Source organism: Tursiops truncatus, chromosome 3, assembly GCF_011762595.2.
Source record: "Tursiops truncatus isolate mTurTru1 chromosome 3, mTurTru1.mat.Y, whole genome shotgun sequence".
Lineage (NCBI taxonomy): Eukaryota > Metazoa > Chordata > Mammalia > Artiodactyla > Delphinidae > Tursiops > Tursiops truncatus.
In genome coordinates, this window is record NC_047036.1 from 92,508,869 (window position 1) to 92,533,427 (window position 24,559).

The following is a 24,559-nucleotide window of genomic DNA, read 5'->3' on the forward strand; positions in this document are numbered from 1 at the left end:
TTATGTAGTGTGTATCTATTGATCCCATACTCCTAACTTATCCCTTCTTCCCTTTTCCCTTTGGTAACCATATGCTTGTTTTCTATGTCTTTGAGTCTGTTTCTGTTTTGTAAATAGACTCATTTGTATTATATTTTAGATTCCACATATGAGTGATATCATATAATATTTGTCTTTCTCTGTCTGACTTACTTAGTATGATATTCTCTAGGTCCATCCATATTGCTGCAAATGGCAACATTTCAGTCTTTTTTTATGGCTGAGTAATATTCCATTGTGTACATATGTGTGTGTGTGTGTGTGTATATGTATGTGTGTGTATATACATATATATATATATATATATATATATATATATATATATACACACACACACACATATATACCCACCGCATCTTTATCCATTCATCTGTTGATGGACACTTAGGTTGCTTTCATGTCTTGGCTATTGTAAATAGTGCTGCTGTGAACATTGGGGTGCATACTACTTTTGATCAAATACTAAATTTCTGTAGTACCTGGGTATATCTCTAGAATTTTTGTTATGTATTTTTAATTATCTGTTCCTACACCAAGGTCTCACTTTTTGAATTTTGTAGTTTTACAGTATGTAGCATAATATTCCTCTTTATTATTAGCTTCTCTTTTTAGATATTTCTTAGCAGTTTGTTTGCATTTATGCTTCTGAATGAACTGGTCAAATTTTAAAAAATCCTGGAGGGTAAGACGTGCATGAAAAGATGTCCTTTTCACTCATAGTTAAAGAAATGAAATCAAAACAATAATTATATTTTTCAACTATTAGATTGGCTGAAATTTAAAAATTGATGAAATCCAGCATTTGCATAGGTGTTGGGAAAACAGCATCTTCTGCTCTGTTGGTAAAAGTATAAATTGTTTTGAAGAGCAGATTGATAATTTTTCTATGAAAATTTAAATTTATATACTCTTTGACTCCACATATATTTGTCTTTGCGTAAGTATGTGAAGATAGATGTTCACTGCAGCATTCTTTTTAATAGTAAGCAACAGCATCAAAAATAACAAGCCTAAACAAACTGGAAATTACTTAATGTATAGTCATATTTGTTAAGTTATAGCACATCCATAAGATGGAATGTGCAGCTATTAAAATGGATTAGGTAGATCTGATGTGTTATTAAGTGACATCTGCAAATTACAAACATTAAGTATAATAATGACTTTGTGTGAATAAAAACCTGTTTATATACACAAATAATTTAAGTTGTATAAACTTTTTTTTTCCCCAAAAGAGTTTATAAGAAAATTAACAGTAGTTACTTTCATGGAGAGGACTATTGGTAGTAGTATGGGTGGGGAAGACTTTTACTTTTTATTTTAAATCTTTCTGACCTGTTTAAATTTAATTATAGAAAAGTGTCTGCAATCCTGGTATTAGGCTATTTCTGGTTTCTTTATATTTTTCACTATTTAAAAAATTCCAATGGAATTTTGATTGTTGTTTCATTGACTTTATAGGATAACTTGGGGAGAATTGACATTTTTGCAATATTGATTATTCCTATCCAGTAATATGTTGTATTTTTCTAGTATATTCCCGTCTTTTATGTTTCTCAGTAGTGTTTTATAATCTTGGTTTTTCAGTAGTGTTTTATAATCTTTTTCATGTAAACCTTAACTATTTCTTTATAATTCTGTTTTTAAGTGTTTTAGTTTTAGTTTCTATTGTGAACAAGATCTTTTTAAATTACATTTTTTAGCTGATTATTAGCAGTTACATGAAAGTTGTTGGTTTTATGATTATTTTATGTTTGGACATGTTACATAACTTTTTTAGTTCTGATGGTTTTTCAGTTGATTGACATGGATTTTCTGGATATACAATTATGTTGTCTTATAGTACTTTAAAATTTGTTTCAGATTCCTCAGTTCCTTTTAGATGATTGCTTTAAAAATGGTATCCCCTGCCGTATATTTTGTACTCAACCAAGACGATTAGCAGCTATTGCTGTGGCTGAAAGAGTTGCTGCAGAGAGAAGAGAAAGGATTGGTCAGACAATTGGGTATCAGATCCGTTTAGAAAGCAGGTAAAGACAATTCACCTGTAGCTTTTTATCATTCTCAGAAAAGACTAAATATTTATATTTCACTAAATATAGAGCATGTGTTAGTTGAAAAGTTAGATGATCATTTTGCTCCAAGTAAGTTTATAATAGGCCATTGAGCTCATGTCTAAACTTAGTGAGGTTTTGAATAAATAAATAGCTTGAAAAAGAGGTTGGGCCGTAGATAGAAATCCTGTTTCATAGTTTCATGATAAAGTGCAAGTTATTTCACCTCTTTGAGTCTTAGTTTCCTCATCTATAAGATGGGGCTAATGAAAGCATCTAGAGCACAGGTTTGATGTGAAGTTTATAGTAAGCACTCAGTAAATGTTGTGACTGAATTGATTATTATTAGTAGTAGTAGTAATGCTAGTAGTACCTTCTTGAGAAGTAGTACCATTTCTTTGCTCACAGTTATTTGGATATAGTGATTCAAAAAGCTAATCTCATTTATGATACACTTTTTTCCCCCAAGTAAAAAATGTTTAAGATCTTTAAAAAAAATCTTTTTAAGTTCTTTAACAAAATAATTACTAAATTAATAAAAGGCTGTTAGTAATAATAAATTTGTGAGATTATCAGGCATAAAATACATATTTCACATAACTTTGCTAATAAAGCATATATACTAGTACACTGTTATATTAGTAACTTATTAAAGTACAAAGGACACTAGCATTTAATATATGACCTTGTTTTAATTACATAAAAGATTTGTAATTGTGAACTTTTTTGATTTTTTAAAAAGGGTTTCTCCAAAGACACTTCTGACATTTTGCACCAATGGGGTACTGCTTCGTACTCTGATGGCAGGAGATAGTTCATTGTCAACTGTGACACATGTTATTGTGGTAAGAATATTTAAATTTAAATATCTAATTAAATTTTTAGAATAGGATATAAATGAGAACCAATTTTTTTAAAACAGGCTATTCTAATCAAGTTACTTTTTTTTAAACTTTTATTTTTTATTTTTAAAGATTTATTTATTTAATTTATTTTTGGCTGTGTCGGATCTTAGGGTCTTAGTTGCAGTATGCGGGATCTTCGTTGAGACATGCAGGATCTTTTGTTGTGGAGCAGGCTTCTCTCTAGTTGTGGCCTGCAGGTTTTCTCTTCTCTAGTTGTGGTGTGCAGGCTCCAGGGCATGTGGGCTCTGTAGTTGTGGCGTGCGGGTTCCAGAGCATGTGGGCTCTAGTTGAGGCTCAGGAGCTCAGTAGTTGTGGCGTGCGGGCTTAGTTGTCCTGCGGCATGTGGGATCTTAGTTCCCTGACCAGGGAACGAACCCGTGTCCCTTGCATTGTAAGGTGGATTCTTTACCACTGGACCACCAGGGAAGTCCCTCAAGTTACTTTTTATTGTCCATAATTGTTAGAAATAAATATTTTATATTAAATAAAGATATTCTTACCCTCAGGTTTTATGAGTGAGAATAAAATAAGTAGATAGTTTTTTAAAAAGTGCTTTTTATATATGAAAATGGCACATGTATTTTAAGAGTTCTCCAGAATGGTGAAAGTTTTCTTTTTTCTCTGTGCTTAGTCATCTGATTTCTCTTCCAAATCTTAGAGGCATACTTTAAAGTCATTTAACTTCATGGTTAAGCTGCTAAATTAACTAGCTCCTGATGAAATAAGTAGATGAATTACCACCTTGTTAAAGAATTCTAAGCTTTTATCCAGTTTGTGTCAGAAAACTTAGATTAAGTTTTATAAGCTTGTGATAGAGCAGCTTTTGGAAACTTATTAGTTCTGTGCATTCAAACCACAGGATGCACCTGGTCCTGATGCTAACAGAAGCATATTAAAATAGATTTTGTATTTATTAAAATTACATTAAATTAGACTCCACTAATTCAGCATTTGTTGTAGTTTTTGTGGGAAAAAGGGCAGTGTTTTGTTACCCACAGTAGGTCGTTAATGTCTGATTATTTCTAAATTGTCCATAATACAACATTTTCACTAATTGGCTGTGTCCACATTTAACTTGAATTAGTGTGAAACCCAGCAGCTCCATAATTTTAAAGACTTTATTTTTGTATTTTAACTGTTCCATGGTTTTGTTTTTGTTTATTGCAGGATGAAGTACATGAAAGGGATCGATTTAGTGATTTTCTACTTACAAAGTTAAGAGATTTGTTGCAGAAGTACCCAACTTTGAAACTAGTTCTTTCTAGTGCTGCCTTAGATGTAAATCTTTTTATGAGATATTTCGGGAGTTGTCCAGTGACATACAGTAAGTTAAACTGTCAGATTTCTTCTAGGATTTGTATGAAAGATTACTTTTTTGGCTTGATTTTATTTATTATAATAGAAATTGGGGAATGTTCTGATGTATAGAGCATCTGTTTATGTTTTCTCTGAAATATGCTTAATCAGTCATATCTATATATTTTCATCCTCTCCTTTTCCATCTACAACTCTTTGGTATTGTGTAGTGAGCCTGTTCTCTAGTCTTAAAAGGAGATATGCTTTATTTTGTATTCCCCTTTAAATTCTGTCCTATAGCTTTGCCTTTATTGCTAGACTCTTTCAAAGAGTAGTCTTAATGCCCGTGTTTACCTCCCATGTACTTCTAAATATGTTGCCACTTAAATTTTGTCCTTATCCTTTAATCAAATCTGGTTTTTCCACCAATCTCTAAAAAAATTATTGATTTCCTCCTCAAAAATTGGAAAAGTTGTATGTGTTTACCTCAGTGAGATAGTACAGACATTCAGGGAAAAAGTTCACAATCACCTGTCTTCCTTTCATTTCATATCTTTTCTTCCCTGAGATTACTTGATGTTGAAGCCTAGTGTATATCCTGTCTCACCTTGTCCATGCTCATACAACATATGTAAATATATACATATATATTGGGTTTATAGAAAATGGTTTTTACATAAATGGGCACATGCCATATACAATGTTTTGCAGTTTGCTTTATTCATATGACAGTATATCATGAACAGTTCTCCAGTTTAGAAGCTCTAGATGTAGTTCATTATATTGAAGAACTGCTTTTATATTTCCTAGTATGAATGTACCATGATTTATTTAACCATTTCTTAATATTTGGACATTAGATTGGTCCTGGATTCTCCCTTTCCCCTACTATAAACATCGTTGTTATGAGCATCCTTCTACATATATTCTTATATATTGGTGCTCTTATTTCTAAGGATAGATTCCTGAAAGTGAAATTGTTGAGTAAAAGAATGTATCTATTTTTAATTTTAACAGTAAGATGGTTTTGTCATTTTACTTTTTCAAAAGGCTGAAATGATTCACATTTCTGCAGCTTATGGGGCTATTCATTTGTGCATTCTTACCAGTATTCTTTTGAAATTGATTTAATTTTACATAAAAATCTTACTTATATTTTCCGTAGTATTTCTCATAATCGTTACCCTTTTTTTGTGAAATGCTCGTATCCCATAATTTATTTGCCAGAACTACATCCTAAGTCTCATTCTGTATTACAGCCTGTACTTTCTTGGTCTCCTCTGTGGGCTTCTCTTCTTTTGCATGGTGCTTAAATATTGATATTTTTGAGGATTTTTCCCATGACCCATTTTTTTCCTCTTCCTCCCTTCCCTCCCCTTCCCTTTCGTCCTTCCCCTCCCTTCCCTTCCCTGCCCTTCCCTGCCCTTCCCTGCCCTTCCCCGCCCTTCCCCATCCCCTTTCCCTTCCTTCTTTGATTTCTTTGCTTTTTCTCTCTTTCCTGCTCTATGCTGTTCTCTACTAGGTACTGGGGGTGCACAGTTAGTTTTCCTGGAAGATCTCATTCTTGACCTTGCCTTCTACTTTCTCTTGCACTGATGACTCCTGAATCTTTATTTCCCAGTTCAAACTGTTCTCCAGAGCTTTGGACTTGGTTGCTTATAAGCAGTTCCCCTCTAATATGCCCAAACTGAATACTTAATCCTTTCTAAAAAATCTGCTTCTCTTGTGTTGCCTGTTTTGGTTAATCATACCATTGACCTAATCACCTAAGTCATAAACCTGTAAGACTTTTTGCTCATAATATTACTGGGTGGTAAGGCACATAAAATTTATGCATCTGCTAATTGAAGGTCATTTTGGCACCTAACATTTGACCAAACCCCGGCTCCCACAAGCCAACCTGTTTTTCTTTTAGCTTTCCTTGTCAGCCTCAGAAAATGACAACATCATCCATTGAGTTTTGTAAGCCAGACTTTCAAGAACTGTGGTTGACACTTCCTTATCATTCTTCCATATCCAATCTAATGCTGAGTTCTGTGGATTTTACTTCCCATCTATCTAGTCTGTCTGTCTCCTTCCATTTTTACTATCACCAATCTTGTTCAGGTTATTGTCCTCTTCATCGTGAACTATTGTAATTGCTCCTACCTGGTCTGTTTCATCCACTCTGGTTTCTTTTAAATCCATTCCCCATGTTGCAGCCAACGTGGAATTTTCAGCCAGATTTCTGAAGTGGAATTTTGATGATGTTAAATATTCTCATGAGCTTGAAACTTTGAACAACCTTTACCTCAGAATAAAGACCTAAACCCTTAATAAGACTTATCTATTTCTTCTGCCTCATCTTGAACTACAATCCCTTCTTCACACCCCTCTTCACATCATGTTCCAACTAGCTTGGCCTTTTAGTTCCTTGAGAACATCATACTCTTTCCCACCATAGGGGCTTTGTACATACTGTTTTTTTCTTCATAGTATACTCTTTCCTCTCTGTGTAGCTTAGCTATTTTGTTTACTCCCTTCTCTTGGTTCTCATTTTTCTCAGTGAAGATGCTTTTCTTGATTCCTTCAAATTCCCCTATTATGTACTGTCATGGTATCTTGTACTTCTCTCTCACAGGACTTTTTACAACTTTATTTTTACATTGATGTTTTGGATTATTGGATTAATGTCAGATTCCCCTGCTAGATTACAAGCTTCAAGCTTCAAGAGAGCAGGAGGAACTCTGTTTCTGCTTACGATTTATATTCCTAGTGCCTAGCATGATGCCAAACAATCAAGTAAATAGTAAACACTGGAAAAAAACATGCAAATGAACAGTTGTCTAAAATATAGATCAGAGTTATATTTAAAGGACAATATGAGAATTACTTGACCTATGGAATTGCCTTTGGATTAATATTCAGATTTATTAATTTGAGAATCTCATGTTTTTATGTGAATTATCTCTAAGATGCAAATTGACTGTTTAAAAAAATTCCTATTTAGTACAGGGAAGACCATTTGAAGTAAAAGAAATGTTTCTGGAAGACATTTTAAGAACTACTGGATACACAAACAAAGAAATGTTAAAATACAAAAAGGAAAAACAACGAGGTAAGCTTTTTATCAAACAAATATAAAAGAAAATTACTATTGATATTGACTTTTTGGAGTACTCCAGTCTTATACTACGCAGATACAAGGACACTTGAAAGTATTTCTCTCTGTGTATAGTTGTAGAATATTATATTAGAATACTGTCCCATATGGAAGTTCTACATTCTGGTTTATGTCTAGAAGTTATAATCTATAGAGAGGAATTGAAAGGGGATGCCAGAGTTGAGGAGGCTGAGTGTGTCTGTATCCAAATATTCAACCACTATTTTAAGGAGGCAGAAGATTTGTGCTGGCTGTCCCCAGCATATGTTATAGAGTGGGAGTGGGGAGTGGGTGAGGAAGTGAAAAGAGTAGCATATGAGTAATAACAGGCTCATCTTTGGTATAATTGTTGAGTTTTTCAAATCTTGATATTGTTATGAATTGCATCAGTACTTTGAATTTAACATTACTTGCCTATTAATACAGCTCTTATGATTTATACTATATCTCAGCTTTTGAATTAAGGTTAAGTTCCTTTTGCTTACTTTTAATTACATTATTCATGATGGAAGACTTGGCTTCAAGCTTTGATTCCTTTGTTTAGTTAGTATAACCTTGGACAAATAATCTTAACTTCTTTGGATTCTTCACTTGAAAAAAGCAATTAGTAATGCCTGTGTCACAGTGCAGTGCTGAATCACTAATATGTAAATTATAAAACTTCTGGTTCTCAAAACTTTTGAAGATGAAAATTGAATATAACTTGTGTCTCAAACAGAATGGTGGTAGAAATTCAATAAATGATTTTCTACAAAGTGCTATATGAATATTAGTCATTGATCTAAACAGTATTTGTTATATGGCTAAAATACTGTTCATTAAATTATGTCCTGATTCAGAAGTAAACTTCTTACTAGTAGATGAATAGATGAGGTTTTATAAAGCAGTTTCATGTCTCCTTTTGGTTCAGCATAACACATTTTATTGAATGTTCCTAATTAATATATTTTTAAAAAGTAACTTTAAAATAAGGCCAACTTTTAGGTATTTTCAGATTCACTTAATTTTTTTAAACAAAGAAATATATTTCAAAAAGCAAAGTATTTACTTATTTTCTTTGGTAATTAATTTAGAAGAAAGACAACAAACCACACTTACAGAATGGTACTCAGCTCAAGAGAATACTTTCAAGCCTGAATCTCAGAGGCAGAGAGCTGTCCCAAATGTAACTGAAGAAAATGATTTATTGGATGATGGTGGTGATGCCGTCTTCAGTCAGTTGGTAAGACCTCAGTGGTTTCACACTGCTATTTTGAGTGAAAATTGTGTAATTTAAAGAACATTTTATGAGATTATATTTTTTATTACATTATCAAGGAATAATTCCCTTAGTTTATCTTAGACTACAACACATTTTTCAGAATAATTTTCTGCACACTTTTTTTTTCAAATAATGCAACATCTTTTATTGTTTCATTCTGAGTTAAAACTATTTCAATATTTTCTATAAATTTTGTGAAGAAAATAGTTGTAGATATTATGTATATATACATACATTATTATTGCTAGATATTTTATCATCTCAGAAGTTTAAGAACCTATGAGCTAAGCAATGCAAGATAAGCTAAGTTAGGAAAAAACTGAGAAAAGCCTCTTGGTATTAGGGCAAGTAATCAAGACTGATGTTTATGCCACAAAGCCATGTGAATCTGTAAAATCAATTACCCACTATAGACCTCAGTTTCTTTTTCTCTCTGCTTTTCTCCCTTCTATTTTGCCACAATATCTTTTACAAATGAAATATTTTGTAGAAATCCTGCCTGCTCATCCATCACTCTCCATCCCCACCCCTAAGCGGGGCTTCTGCTACTTTGGATTCCTTGGAGTCTGTTTGAAAACTGGAACCAGCGGATTTCCTAGGCCCCTTCTGGTCTTTGATTCTGGTTTAGAATTCTTAAAAAGGCATTGGTGATTAGTGAGATGGCTGGGACTATGCACTTTTTAGAAAAAGAATTTAACTCTTTTGAGCATGAGAAGCTACATAATGCAGATATGCTTGCAGTTTTCTCCCAGTGTTTAAAGTTCTGATGCATCCAAATGAACTATAGTTTTAAAGAATGTGTACTTTTAAAGAATGTTTAAAAATTGTTATTTAGTGCAGGGAACATCCATTTGGTTCAGTGAACAGCATTTTGACCATTTAAATTAGTGATTCTTTTTTTTTTTAATTATTTGTTTATTTTTGGCTGCATTGGGTCTTCATTGCTGGGTGTGGGCTTTCTCTAGTTGCAACGAGTGGGGGCTACTCTTTGTTTTGTGGTGCGCGGGCTTCTCATTGTGGTGGCTTCTCTTTGTTGTGGAGCACGGGCTCTAGGCATGCGGGCTTCAGTAGTTGTGGCACATGGATTCAGTTGTTGTGGCTCGTGGGCTCCAGAACACTGGCTCAGTAGTTGTGGTGCACGGGCTTAGTTGCTCCGTGGCATGTGGGATCTTCCCAGACCAGGGCTCGAACCTGTGTCCCCTGTGTTGGCAGGCTGATTCTTAACCACTGTGCCACCAGGGAAGTCCCTAAATTAGTGATTCTTAAGCCTGGCTGCACAGTAACAACCCCTAAGGAACTTTTAAAGTCCTATGGAATCTGTCCTCCATTCCAGAGATTCTGAAGTACTTGCTCTGGGGTGGGACGTGGCTTCAGTGTTGAAAAGCTCCAGGTGATGTTTCCTCTGTTGTGCAGTTGGGACATAAGACCACTGATAGACAGGTACATTTAGCAACATTCTGTCAGAAGCACAGTTAATATTGTGACTGTATCATACTCCTTTGTTGACAGGCTCATTCTCAGATAAAAGATGAATGTGAAAACAAGGTACAATATTGTGAGTGATTATGTTTGTGATGAGATGAGAAATTTTTATGTCAAAGCCTTTGCTGTAATACCGAATGGTTAGTAGTTCTTGTGGCCGTTATGGCCATCTCATGTTCTTTGCAAGCAAAGGTTAAGCTGTTAAGTAATTTATAATCTTTGCTTCTTTTTAAAGACAGAAAAAGATGTGAATTGCCTTGAACCATGGTTAATAAAGGAAATGGATGCTTGTCTTTCTGACATATGGCTGCGTAAAGATGTTGATGCCTTTGCTCAGGTCTTTCACCTTATTTTAACTGAAAATGTTAGTGGTAAGTATAATTTATTTAAGTTTTTTGTATTACTCTTGAAGTTATTTATTATGATAGAAGTGTAACTTAATTCATAAAATTCAAAATTCACTTTTTGTTCACAACCAATATTTTGTTCTTTTGGAGTACTATTTCAAATGTACAAATCAGGATCTTGTTATTAGCATAGTAGAATAGATAAGTATTGTATTAAATCAGGGACTCTTAACTTAATGTCTCCAGAATAGTTTCATGGGGTCTGTGAATATATGACAGTTATATGCAAAAGTATTTTTATGTGTATAAAATTTGTAACATAAATATACTCCCCCCTATGCATCACCTTTACCCCTGGAGTATCTTGGGTTTTCAAAGAGATTTGTTATTTCAAAACAGGGGAAAAATGTTAATAACTTTAACTCTAGATTATTCATTCAATAAATGGAAAATTTTAGTATACCTTTAGTTATATAGGTTCAAGTTCTGATTCACATGTACCTGCGTTATGTCACATGACATATTTTCACTAATGATTTATTCTGATTTCATTAGTTGGTTATAATGGATATTGGCAATCGGGTGAGTTTTAGGACCCTGAAGGCTTTTAGGCAAAAGGTAGAATGATGATAATAAAAGGTCATTACTGGAAGGGATTTAGATGTCAAGTAGTTTATCCCCTCACTTGAACTTCTCAGCATTATTATTACTATACTTGATCACTCCTTTCTTGAAACATGTTCTTCAGTTAACTTCTGATATTCCATACTTGATTTGTTTTCTTCTCATCACCCTGGCTGGTATGTCTTGGTTTCCTTGGCAGGATTTTTTTCTTTTTCTTGACCTCTGAATATGGAATGTCCCAGGCCTCAATCCTCAGACCTTCCTTCTATTTACACTTACTCCTTAGATGGATCTCATCTAGTCGAAGCTTTAAATATTTATTTAAAATGACTCCTAATTTTACGTCTCCAATCCTGAACTCCCCCCTCACTTCAATACACCTCACCACTTGACATCTCCGGTTGGGAGTCTGTTAGGGGAATAAAACTAGATATTCCCCAAACAACTTGATTCTCTGTTTCTCTACCTCTCTCTCAACCTGCTTTTTCCTTAGTGTTCCCTTAGTGATCATTATCAGTTGTAGACCTCTTTAAAAATGCATGTGCCTGGCCATCCCAGGCACACTGAATCTAACTCTAGGGTACTACCATTCACCTAGTTGCTAAGGCAACAAAATATAAAATCATCTTTGACTTTGCTCTCATACCCCACATATAATCCATTAGCAAATCTTGTTAGTTTTACCTTCTAAATAAATCCCGAATCTCACATGTTTTACTTCCTCTACTGCTGCCATCCTAGTCAAAGCCAACGTTTTTTCCTGGACTATTACAGTGGACAATTAACTGCTTCTATTCTTATGTTACTAGTCTGTTCTCCAGAGAACAATCAGATTGATCCTTTTGACAAGGAAATTGGATCATGCCACTTCTCTTCTCTTAGCTGTCCCATGGCTTTCAATTACACTTTGAATAAAAATCAAAGTTCTTTCCCTGATTTAGTCTCTGACAGTCTTTTTTATCTCATTTTCTACTACTCTTTTCCTTGTTCACTGTGCTTTAGCCACTCTTGTCTTCTTGCTCTTCATATATGCTCTTCATATGGCCCATTCCCGCCTTTGGGCCTTTGCTTTTGTTGTTTTCTGTGCTTGGAACGCGGTCCCCACAGATACTCATATGGCCCAATGCCTACTTCATTTAGGTTTCTATCCATAAGTTAGGAAATTTGAACTCTGAGACATGTTGCTTTAAAATATTTATAAAACATTTTAAAGTATTTTTGTATTATCTTTGACCCTCTTCCTAGATATTTCTTCAGAGAGTACTAGACTATTACTTTGATAATGGTCATCCATTATGACCATCCAGGTCCCTCTCCTTTATAGTTTTATTGGACATTTTCCAGAGCCCAGTATTCTAATGTCTTAGGCCACGTGTATGTAGTAAACTAAAATGTTATGGTATCTCTATGAACAGTAATTTACTTCCCATGTTTTTATTTCTCTTCTAAAATCTCAACTCTTAATTGGCACCAGAGTTGAGAATACTTCATGTGATCCAGGAAGCCTTGGGCTTGGTAGATTTTTTTTTAATCATATCATTTTCCCTCTGTGATCTTGTATAACCAGGTAGTAATTAGCTGGTTTTGTAAGACTAGGCATTCTATGGAACGCTGGATGCTAATCATCTATTGCTGCATAACAAATGATTCCCAAACTTAGCAACCTGAAACATCTATTATTTCACATAGTTTCTGAGAGTCAAGAATCTGGGAGTGGCTTAACTGAGTGGTTCTGGTTCCTAGTCACTCATGGAGTAGTAGTTAAGCTGTTGGCAGGGGTTCAGTCATCTTAAGGTTTATTGGGGCTGGAGGATCTGCTTCCAAGAAGGCTCACTCATATGGCTGTTGGCTAGAGGCCTCAGTTTGTCTCTGGCTGTTGGTTGAAGGCCTCAGTTCTTCGCCATCTGGACCTCTCCATAGGATTGCCTTATTCTTCCCAGAATGTGGCAGCTGGCTTCTCCCAGAGTGTGTGATTCAGAAGAGAAGAAGAAAAGGCAAGCAGGAAGCTATAGGTACCTTTCGTGACCTAGTCTCCAAAGTTGCACACCATCTTTTCCACTTTATTCTATTTGCTAGAATGAGTCACTTAGTCCAGCTCACACTCAAGGAGAAGGGAATTAGGCTCCACCCCTTGAAGGGAAGAGTATTAAAGAATTTTTGGATGTTTTCAAACTCCCACACTTATCCATACCCCTAATTGAATATTCCGTTGAACAGTAATTCCCATATATTGAGTACAAATCATAATCTTTGCAGATCTCTGTAATAATGCATGTTCCTGGCCATCCCAGACCTACTGAATCTTAATCTAGGAGTAAGGCATAGCTATCTGTGTTTTCAGAAATAAAAAGCCTGAAGTAATTCTCTCCATAGGTTCCTCTCCCCACCTTAAGAACCGTTGGCTTATATTAATAACGGATACCATGTTTTAGAGGGTTGTTAAATTATGAGGATAATTGGGTATATATGGAAAATTAAATTTTTCCTTTTGTAATTATCTTAAATTTTACTACAGAGGTTTTTTTTCAGTGGTGATTTCTTTCTGAAATTTTTTAATTTTATAATTTATGAAAATTAGTTCTCAGTAATTATAGTATGTTGCATTGCTTGAAATATATTCTAAGAATGAATTTAAATTCAATAAAAGTTTAATTTTTTTCTCATGGAAGGGTTTTGTGGGAAGTAAACTTCCTGCCAGTGTTATTCTCATTAAGCATCTAAGATAATAAGAACCTGACATGATGGGGTAATAAAAGCAAAACAAAAGGACCTCAGAAAATCATTTTGAACTTTTCATTTGCCCGTTTAAGCATTCATTACCAGATACTGATGAAAATTAACTTTTTAATTCTTTAATTATATCTTGTCATTTGGTCAAGGCATATCTAGGAAGATTACTTAAGGATTCTACAAAGTTAGTAGCTTTCCTTTTCTGTTTTAATTAACAACTATCTTTCCTTCTCCTGCCTTCCAACTGATAGTACCTATTTCATCCTGCTTATACTAAGGACACATCAGTATCAGGTCTTCTTGGATCAACTGAGTTAAAGGTTATACAATGCTGTTATATACTTAGGTAAAGGAGCAAGTCCCAGGTTAATTCTCCTAACATTCAAGAAAATTAAAATGATTTTCCAAAGTAATTTGGAAATGTAACATTTATGTATCTTTTCCTTCTTTTAGTGGATTACAGACATAGTGAAACCAGTGCAACAGCTTTGATGGTTGCTGCAGGACGAGGTTTTTCAAGTCAAGTAGAACAGTTAATTAGTATGGGAGCCAATGTTCATATTAAAGCATCAAATGGCTGGTAATTTTAAATTGCATTCATTCTTTGTATATCTTTGTATAACTACACATATCTATTTTGATTTCTTATATGTCTTTATATTAAAAGCTATTTGTAATAATTGCTCATACATCTCTACTTTAATGGGTGAATGAATAAATATGAGTAACTGGTTTTATAATTTTGAGAATATTATTTCTCTTTCTTAATTCGATATCTTTGAATTTTGGCAGGATGGCTTTAGATTGGGCTAAACACTTTGGACAGACTGAAATTGTGGATCTTCTAGAATCTTACAGGTAACACTTTATACTATTTTTAATTAATCCTGACTCCTTTTTAAAAAACTTAGCCATATAAATCATAGAATGTGACAAATGAAGGCTATTTATAGTCTCTTATCCAGATTTTTTTGTGTGTGTTTCTAAGGAGTTTTTCTAATAACAGCTTTCAGTTATTTTGTAGGTTGTTAGTAAGATCCACTGTATTATAGTATTTACCTTATTTTTTATTTTATCTTAAAAAAGAAGAAGGGGAATCTCCAGTTAAACTTGGTATTTGTCTCTCTGCATTTCCCCAAAACCTCACTAAAATGGTAAGGAAGGAATATAAAATGTGTAAACTAACAAAGTCAAAGAGAATGGAAGAGGATATGCAACTGATGAAAGATGTTAGTAAATTTTTGGATGATATATGGCTAATGGATTACTGATGTTTGACTTAGCAAAGCTAAGAAAGCTGAAGCCTGAGTGCCTAAAGAGGGAAGTGCCAATGAGAAACAACCGCATTTTAGCTTTGAACTTCTTAGAGGCTCATTCAACTACTTCTGAATGAAGCAATGAAAGAAAGGGCTAAAAAAATAACAGAGTTAGTTGAAATTCTCTATGAGGAATATTTGGAATTTCAGATTCCCTTCTCCCCTGCCCTCAGGTGATATCTCTTTCCCACTTTAGCAGGATGTAGGAAGTTTATTGAAAAATTAAACCATTTAGAGTTTGGACTTGGGGTGACCAGGTACAGTGGGAGAGTGGGAGTAAGGTATCAAACAGAAAAGGGGTTTAAGTGAAAGTCTACTTAAAGACTAAAAGTTGAGATACCATCCACTCCCTTCCCCTGATGTCCCTATCTCCTTTTCCTGTTTGAAGCTTATGTTCTTTGGCAGAAAACTTGAGAATTCCTTCCTGGAAAAACAGACCAAGCCTAGAGAAAAGATTTAGAACTTTAAGAGGTTTGGTATTCCTTCAATGAAATGACCATCTTTAAACCAGATAACTCAATTTTCCCCACTTGTACACATGGAGGTTTTTGTGCTTTACTCTTTAAAAATAAACAAACTGCCAAGGATTGATCACCAGACATTTGAGTGGGAAAAGCACTCAAACATCAAATAAACAGTAACAACAAAAAACCCCAAGAAGTTGAATAAAACTGAGCATCAGTGACCAGGAGAAAACTTCAAAAATAGTAATCGAAAATAACATTCATGAACCAGAAAACAGTGTGCTTAAAAAAAAGAAAAAAAGGAACAGACCACAAATCTTTGTTCAAATTTCATCTTCATGAGGGCTACCCAAATTTACCTATCTATTGCAATCTGCCTCCCCCACAGCTGATCCTCTTTAACGTGTTCTACTTTTTCTTTTGTCCATAGGACCTACCATCCTCTAATAAACTATATAATTTACTTATTTACTGTATTTATTGGTTTATTGTCTGTCTCTTCTCTCCAGTGGAATTTAGTAAGCTTCTTGTCTCCTTTGTTCAGGGACAGTGTCTGGATATAGATGTTCAGTGATTATTTTTGAAAGAATGAATAAACAAGAAAGAGCCCTTGAAAATTAAAATGTGATAGCAGAAAAATAATTCAGAAGGGTTGCAAGATAAAGTTGAAAAAAATTGCTGACAGAGTAGGAAAAAAAGACAAAAAAATAGAAAATAGTAGAAAAAGGATAGGAAAATTTATTTCCTATGTATTTTTTTATGAGGAAGCTGTTAGAGAATGTGTCCTACAAAAATGAGGAGGTGAAGTAAAACAGAGAAGAACACAGTAGATCCAGCACAGGAGATAGGTGAAAGAAATGCTTAGTATGTTGGTGCACAGGGCTATTCCTATGACAGCTGCCCAGTAGGCCTTGTCTCATAGAAACAGAAGATAGAGAGCTCCAGGAGGAAAGTCCCTCTGGGGTAAAAAGGATTACCTGATGGTTTTGATCATATTAAAAAGATTTTATGAATTTGTTGGACACTTTGGGAAGAATTAGTGCTAAGTACACAGAAAACTAAGCAAATAAAAATTAGACAGTAATTACTCAAGGAAAACCAAAAAGTTACAGAAGAAAGGGAGTGTAATCATAGTTAACTATTTAGCTCAGGGGTAAATAATGTTTACGTAGCAAAGTAAAGCTGAATGCAGATTTAACGAAAATTGTATGGGTTTATGTGTGTGGAAACTATATGAGGGTGGGGGTGGTGACCTCATTTTTCATTAATTGGAGATTCACAGATAATTACTAAATTGTTAAATCAATAAATAGCAGAAGATGCATGTTGCTTAGAAATACGGCAGTAAATACCAAAAGTAATGGCTAAAAGAATTGAAAAAGGTCCTAGGCAGTGTGACTAGGAGTGGAGAGGGGTTTTTGTTAGAACTTCTATAAAACCCTTGTTTATTAACACTATGTACATGTATTACTTTGATTTCAAAATAAAAGGGCAATACTTCCAAAATCCTATGAAACTGTTATAATTCTTCTTTTAGATAATTATTTTAGATAAATTTTGATGTTTATACAGAGTTTAGATTAGACATTTAAAGAAAAAATATATTTAAAAGAAATTTAAAGGAAATGTATTTTATAGTACACTGATAGCTTTTATCTATTTTCAACCGATAAGACTGTCAAAAAAATAATAGAGTATGAAGTTAAAATATATTAAAACATCTATTATTCAAGAACATATAAAATGTTTTATTTGACTTGGGTTTTTGTATTTAAGTCTGTAGATGAAGTCTCGGGTATTAGATGAAGTAAACATTTGAAATATGAAATTAGTTTTATCATTTTAATTTCATTAAATGATAATGTAGAGTCTCAAAGTCTTGGCAGATCCAAATGCTAATTCTGGTGTGGTGGGTTTTATTATCATTTCATTAATAGCACCAGAACTTGTACCAGAACTTCCTTTTAATGCTAACACTTCGAATGTTCCAGATATTGTTACGGTGTTAGGTGTAGCTCAATATGTACTACAGATTACCATGTAAAACAGTTATCTGGATAATATTTTAATTATCCCAGCTAAGTCAGCTTTCTTTTTATTCCACAGATCATGATGTTATCAACTATAAATTTCAAATATTTAAATTAAATTTATTATGTTTGCTGGATTATTGATACTTGATATCTAAAGTTTATAGCATTAAACAAAGAACATAATACCTCCTTAATTTACCTGGTAAAAATAAGAAAACAAAAAACTTGGAATGTTTTAAATTGCATTTAAAATTTTTAAATACTACAATTATAATGTTGCAGAAGTTTCATATTTTTCCTATTGAAAGCAGTCTTTTTTTTAAAAAAAATATTTATTTTTGGCTGTGTTGGGTCTTTGTTGCTGCACATGGGCTTTCTCTAGTTGTGGCGAGCGGGGGCTGTTCTTTGTTGCGGTGCACGGGCTTCTCATCGCTGTGGCTTATTTTTATTGCGGAGCACGGGCTATAGGCCTGTGGGCTTCAGTAGTTGTGGCTCGTGTGCTCAGTAGTTGTGGCTCATGGGGTCTAGAGCGCAGGCTCAGTAGTTGTGGCACACAGGCTTAGTTGCTCTGTGGCATGTGGGATCTTCCCGGATCAGGGCTTGAACCCGTGTCCCCTGCATTGGCAGGCGGATTCTTAACCACTGTGCCACCAGGGAAGTCCCTGAAAGCAGTCTTATGTTATTTTTCTGCTAAGCTCTTTAAGAAAGATTGGGCTGAACTGAACTTTCTAGAAATCATATTGATAATTACTAGTGATGGCAGTTTTATATTTTCACTTACAGGATGAAGAAGCAAGGGGGTTATTTCAGTAATTTCTACTGATTTTGGCTTTCGGGAAATAGCATAATCAACCTGCTTTTAGTATAGGATAACTGAATTAGTCATTTTAAGCTGATACCTGTAGACTGTTTTTTTTTTAATGTATGAACTATTCTCCAGAATATTGTTTATAATAATGAACAATTAGAAACAACCTATTAAGAAAAGGTAAATGACGAGCAAAAGTTTGTGTTTTTTTAAGTTTTATTGGGATAAAATTCACATACCATATAATTCACCTACTTAAGTGTATAATCCAGTGGTTTTTAGTACGTATGTTCAAAGAGTTATGCAGTCATCACCACAGCCAATTCTGAGAACATTTTCATCACCCCAGAAAGAAATCTGTGCTCATTAGAGGTCACTTCTAATTTTCCCCAACTTTAGCAGCCCTAGGCAACCACTCATCTACTTCCCATTTCTATAGATTTATCTGTTCTGGACATTTCCTGTAAATGGAATCATATAATATGTGATCTTCTGTGATTGGTTCTTTCACTTAGCATAGTGTTTTCAAGGTTTGTACATGTTGTACCATCTTTCTAATGACTGAGTAATATTCCATTCTATGGATAGACCATAGTTTGTCTATCTGTTCATCAATTGATGAACATTTTGGTTGTTTACACTTTTGGGATGTTATAAATAGTACTGGTATAAACATTTGTATACAGATTTTTATGTGGACATATATTTTCATTTCTTCTTGTCTATATACCTAGGAGTCTAACTGCTGGGCCATATGGTAACACTATGTTTAACAGTTTTGAAGATCTGCCACATTGTTTTCCAAAGTGGTTGCACCATTTTACATTCCCACTAGCAGTGTATTAGGGTTCCAATTTCTTCACACCCTCTCTCACACTTATTATTATCTGTCTTTTTTATTATAGTCATCCTAGTGGGTGTGAAGTGGTATCTCATTGTGGTTTGAATTTCATTTCTCTCATGACTAATGATGTTGAATGTATTTTCATGTGCTTATTGGCTATTTGTATATTTCCTTTGGAGAAATGTCTTCAGATAGAGTTTTTTTAAAAACACATATTGCCAAATTTTACTTTGAGTAATATACTTGAAACCAAAATATGAATTACATTATAGAGTATTAATTGTCACTTACCCTCTTTAGAGTATATTGAAAATTTGAACATGGACATAATGGGAATCATTGGCCTTTAAGCGTTACTCTTTTTAATGAAATTTGACTTGGTCTGTGTTTTTCTTTTCTAGTGCTTCATTGGAATTTGGAAATTTAGATGAAAGTTCTTTGGTTCAAACAAATGGGAGTGATCTCAGTGCAGAAGACAGAGAGCTCCTGAAAGCTTATCATCATAGTTTTGATGATGAAAAAGTAGACTTGGATTTGATCATGCATCTTCTATACAATATCTGCCATAGTTGTGATTCTGGTAAATAAGTATTGTCTAAAAGAACTGAAGCAAAAATATATTCTTTGACTTAAATTTAGTATTTTGTGTGTGTACAAATTTTTGTACAATTTTGTTGATAATAATGCACAAATAATCTCTTGTGTCATTTTATAAGTATTAGAATTTATCAGTACTTGAAAACACATGATGTAGTTCATTATAGCTAGTTGTTTTGATTGATTTTGGTTTTACAAAGAGATTTAATGTTTTAAAAAAAGTCATTCTTCTTCAAGGTGCAATATTGATTTTCCTGCCTGGATATGATGAAATTGTTGGTCTGAGGGATCGCATCCTGTTTGATGACAAGCGGTTCGCTGACAATACTCATAGGTAAAAGCTAAAGCTTTATATTTATTGCATTAAATAACAGTTAGGTACCACAGTATAATTTCTCTTAATTGTCGACAGGTACCAAGTCTTTATGCTTCATTCAAATATGCAAACATCCGATCAAAAGAAGATATTAAAAAACCCACCTGCAGGTGTTCGAAAAATAGTAAGCTTCATAAAATCTTCTTTTTTCCATTTTATTAGTCATTGGTTTTGCTTTCATATTAACGATAACATAATATCCAATTGCAGATCCTTTCCACCAATATTGCTGAAACCAGCATCACAGTCAATGACGTTGTCTTTGTTATTGATTCTGGTAAAGTGAAAGAGGTATGTATGGATAAGTTGTATTTTTACCTAAATGACAAAGGTTAAGTTCCATAACAGTAAATGCTTTTATAAGCAGAATTCATTTTAATGGGAAAATTTCTGGTTCTAAGATGAATTTAACGTAGTAAATGTTGGTTTCACTAAAGTAAATATTCTGCCTTAAACAATTCAGTTTGTAGGATCTGTCTTATTTTAACAAATTATACAAAAAAATTTAGCCTCTGCTCACTAAATATTAGGAATAAAATAAAGGATTTGGCTAGTTACAGTGAAAATTTTGTCAATGTGGGAATTTGATTACATATTTTGTATGTTTTCTTTCTACTCATGGGCATGGACCGTGTCCCTCTTGTTCATTGTTATATCTCCAGTGCTCCACATATAGTAGGTATTCAAAAGATACTTAGTTCAAGAGAACCATGCTGATAGGAAACAAACAAACATAAAACCAGGCTTCAGCAAATGATGGCTAGCAGTAAAATTGGGCCCATCAACTGCTTTTGTAAAAATAAATTTTGTTGGAATACTGCCATGTCTACTTTTTACCCATCGTCTGTGGCTGCTTTCACACTCCAGTGGCAGATTTGAGTAGTTGCAACAGACCCCCTCTGCAAAGGCTAAAATATTTACTGCCAATTCCTGATATAAATAAAAGGCAGCATTTATTTCCTTTTAGTGTTGGAATGCCCAGCAATTCTCAGCATCCTTAATTTTGGTCGATCCTTTCACTGAAATAATTGAAAGTGATAGAGGTAATTGATTTTTCAAGGAGAGCAATGCTATCCATGTTGGGAAAGCAAATTATATCTGTTCTAGTGGATATGAATGATCATTTTTAATGTGAAAAAATTAATTGCCTTTAGGTGTTATTTATCAAGTAAACTGTGATGGTAGTGCCAAAGTTATTTTATGTACAAAATTGTTAAATGTAACATTTTATTAAAAACAAAATAAGCAGCATCTTTTCTAAAAATCCCATAATTAAACAATTATGAGAACACATTTGTATTTGCTCTATGTAGTAATTTTATGAAAAGGAAGGTGTAAAGTCACTGAATGATTGATGTATATATTCTAGCAATGAATTTTTTAAAAATATTTTTCTACATAAGTTTCCACTTTAGAAGTGAAAGTATGGGGATAGTAATGGTTCTTTTTTACCTTCTCTTTTGTAACATTCTGGATAGGCTAACTGCATTAGTAGTTCAGCAGGAGGTAAAATGGAAGGGGTTAAAAATTATTCAGTTGGGAATAGGATTACTTTAGTGATTATTGTTATTCTTCCAATCAACTTCCTGGAAAGTATTTCAGAAAACGTCTTTCCCTGGTCACTCCTATTACCCACAGTGATGTAAATCTGATAGAAAATGACCTCAAGGAATAGATCAGTTCTCTCCAATCTTGATGCCTTATGAGAACTGACTGCCATTATCCAAGTGTAGCAGAGAAAAACAGATAGCTTAGCAAGGCACAGAATGAGGAAGTTTTACAGCTCTTCTAAGTTTAGTTTTCATTCTTTTTCCTTAGAATGTTTGTGACCAGAAATCTGGATTTTTTTTTAAAATCAGTATCCTGTTTTAATTAAAGGGGACTTTGAATTAAACTCGATGTGCTAAAATATGTTCATAATGTTTTCTGCTATTTCTTCTTAAATACCTTTTATGTATTAACATGAAGGTGATTTAAATATTACAGAAATCCTTCGATGCACTGAATTTTGTTACAATGTTAAAAATGGTGTGGATTTCCAAAGCTAGTGCCATACAGCGAAAAGGCAGGTAATGTATATTTAATGGACATTGATTCAATTGCCTATAAAATGGAAACATTTTCATATGTATTACATATTTAATATATATTCTACTTTCTCTAAAATGTTAAAACTTTCGTGTTAGTCTTAATTTTTATATTATTTTTGCAAAGCATACCATTTTAATACTTATTTTAAAAGTTGAATTTAGGTTATGTTAAAAATAAAAATTTTTGTCTAGTATGATCTACACTCAGAAGACATAAGAAACTTAAAAAACAAAAATAAAAGCAGTGTAAGATGTAGGACTAATTTCTGTACAATACATAAAAAGCTCCATGAAAATCAATTAAATAAAGACCACTACATTAACCTCACATATACCACATATATCTCATATATACCTAAAGAAATGCGAATTAATGAGGTACTATTTTTTACTTATCAGATTGGCATCAATGAAAATTTTTAACAGCACACACAACAAGAGTTGACAAAAGCATGGGCCAATAGGCTTTCACAGTTTGCTGATGGGAGTTTATATTGATGTGACTTCTTCAGAGGATGATTTGAAACTGTTTATCCAGATCTCCCCTTTAGCAGTGGATTCTACTTCTCATAATTTATCCTGAGCATACTTGTACTCAGGATAAATGTGTGCCAAGTATGTGGCACTCATAGTATGTGTGCCAAGATGTATGTTTAAGAATGTTTTTTGCAGTATTATTTGTAGTAGTGAAAAGTCTAGGAACACTGTAGTATCCATAACTAGTGAAGTGATTAAGCAAATTATATTATTGTCACACAATGTCATACTAAGTAACTGTTAAAAGGAAATATGTAGATGTATGTGTTTTATATGGAATGAGTTTTCAGAAACTCATATTAATTGAAAAAAGTAAGGTATAAAACATGTATCTAGTATTTTCTTGTTCTAAAAAATATCTATGCATGTGTATGTTTGCATGTATATTTAGACACATATGTTGTTGAGGCTGAGATAAACATTACAAAACAATGATTGTTGACTCTGAGAAGGAGGATTTGTGGGGCTCTTGGAGGAAGGAGACAATTTTTATTTTTGTATTTTTTGTATTTCAGTTATTTAGCACATACTTGCATTACTTTTTCATTTTTAAAAAGGCAAGATTAAAAAGAGTCGTATTTTTCAGTAATTATTTGACTAATTTTTCTTGCATTTTAACTAATAAGAAAACATCAGATACTGACTTTAAGAGTGCTGCCTACTGCAGACGGTGGATACATTGATTTCTGTACTTTATAACTTCATAGAATGCTCTTTGTTGTTGTTATTTGTTGTTGTTATTGTGTCAGTTGTCTTCTTATGACAAGTGTGGCTTGGCACATTGAGCTGGACTTATACCATGTTAATAGTATATTATCAGGGATAAAAATCAGAAATTATAGAAATTTTCTTTGTCATCTTTTTCAACAGATGTTTTTTGGCAGCCTTCACTGTGCAAGTGTTAGGGGTGCAATGATGAATAAACTATGGTCTGATGGGTAAAATTTGAGATGGGGAAATGTTGCAGTCCATCTTGGAATCCAATAAATTAAGCAATTTTAATATTATGTGATCTGCACTGTAACTAGATAATGCTTCTAGAGGAGTTAAGATAGAATCTGAGACAAATATGATTAAATAGTTATTTTGGGAAGGCATTGCAGAGGGAAAACATTCACAGAGGCCTAAAGGCAAGAGTGACAAAGAAAGTTGTTTGGATGGAGTTTAGTTTAGAGGAGAATAATGAAAAATGAGTGGAAAGAGGTAAGTTGCAGACTGGTCCTTTAGGACCATTTTGTATTTTCTCTCTCTCCTTTTTCTTTTTAATAACATGGTTATAGTATTCTTTCATCTTTTTGAGGAATGAATAGGTAGAGACAAAAATGATGGTAGGAGGACCCCAGTAGGAGACTCTTTTCATTAATCCTGTCATTTACAATAAGGGAGAGATGAGAGTAGCCTGAATTATTATAGTGGTGGTTGAAATAAAGAGGAATATAGGCATACCTCCCCTTACTGCACTTCTCAGATACTGAATTTTTTACAAATTGAAGGTTTATGGCAATCTTGTGCACCCCGTGTTGAACAAGTCTATCAGCACTATTTTTCCAGCGGCGTTGCTCAATTCTTGTCTCTGTGTCACATTTTGGTAATTCTTGAAATATTTCAAACTTT

At 33.6% G+C, this 24,559-nt stretch overlaps 1 protein-coding gene across 7 annotated transcripts in view; it reads left to right on the plus strand.

The window, feature by feature from the left end:
- The window catches only part of YTHDC2 (YTH N6-methyladenosine RNA binding protein C2), an 83,272-nt gene that overhangs the window by 13,561 nt on the left and 45,152 nt on the right, over positions 1-24,559 (plus strand). For all 7 annotated transcript variants that reach the window (XR_004525849.2, XM_073802406.1, XM_019940839.2 and 4 more), the window contains 13 exons: positions 1,903-2,069; positions 2,836-2,938; positions 4,166-4,322; positions 7,284-7,391; positions 8,510-8,658; positions 10,415-10,550; positions 14,334-14,460; positions 14,673-14,738; positions 19,747-19,925; positions 20,180-20,276; positions 20,355-20,442; positions 20,529-20,609; positions 22,305-22,387. Coding sequence is in view for 6 of the 7 variants with exons in the window: in XM_073802406.1 (XP_073658507.1) it covers positions 1,903-2,069; positions 2,836-2,938; positions 4,166-4,322; positions 7,284-7,391; positions 8,510-8,658; positions 10,415-10,550; positions 14,334-14,460; positions 14,673-14,738; positions 19,747-19,925; positions 20,180-20,276; positions 20,355-20,442; positions 20,529-20,609; positions 22,305-22,387 (1,541 nt within the window). In the remaining variant the exon portion in view is untranslated. The remainder of the gene's footprint in view (positions 1-1,902; positions 2,070-2,835; positions 2,939-4,165; positions 4,323-7,283; positions 7,392-8,509; positions 8,659-10,414; positions 10,551-14,333; positions 14,461-14,672; positions 14,739-19,746; positions 19,926-20,179; positions 20,277-20,354; positions 20,443-20,528; positions 20,610-22,304; positions 22,388-24,559) is intronic.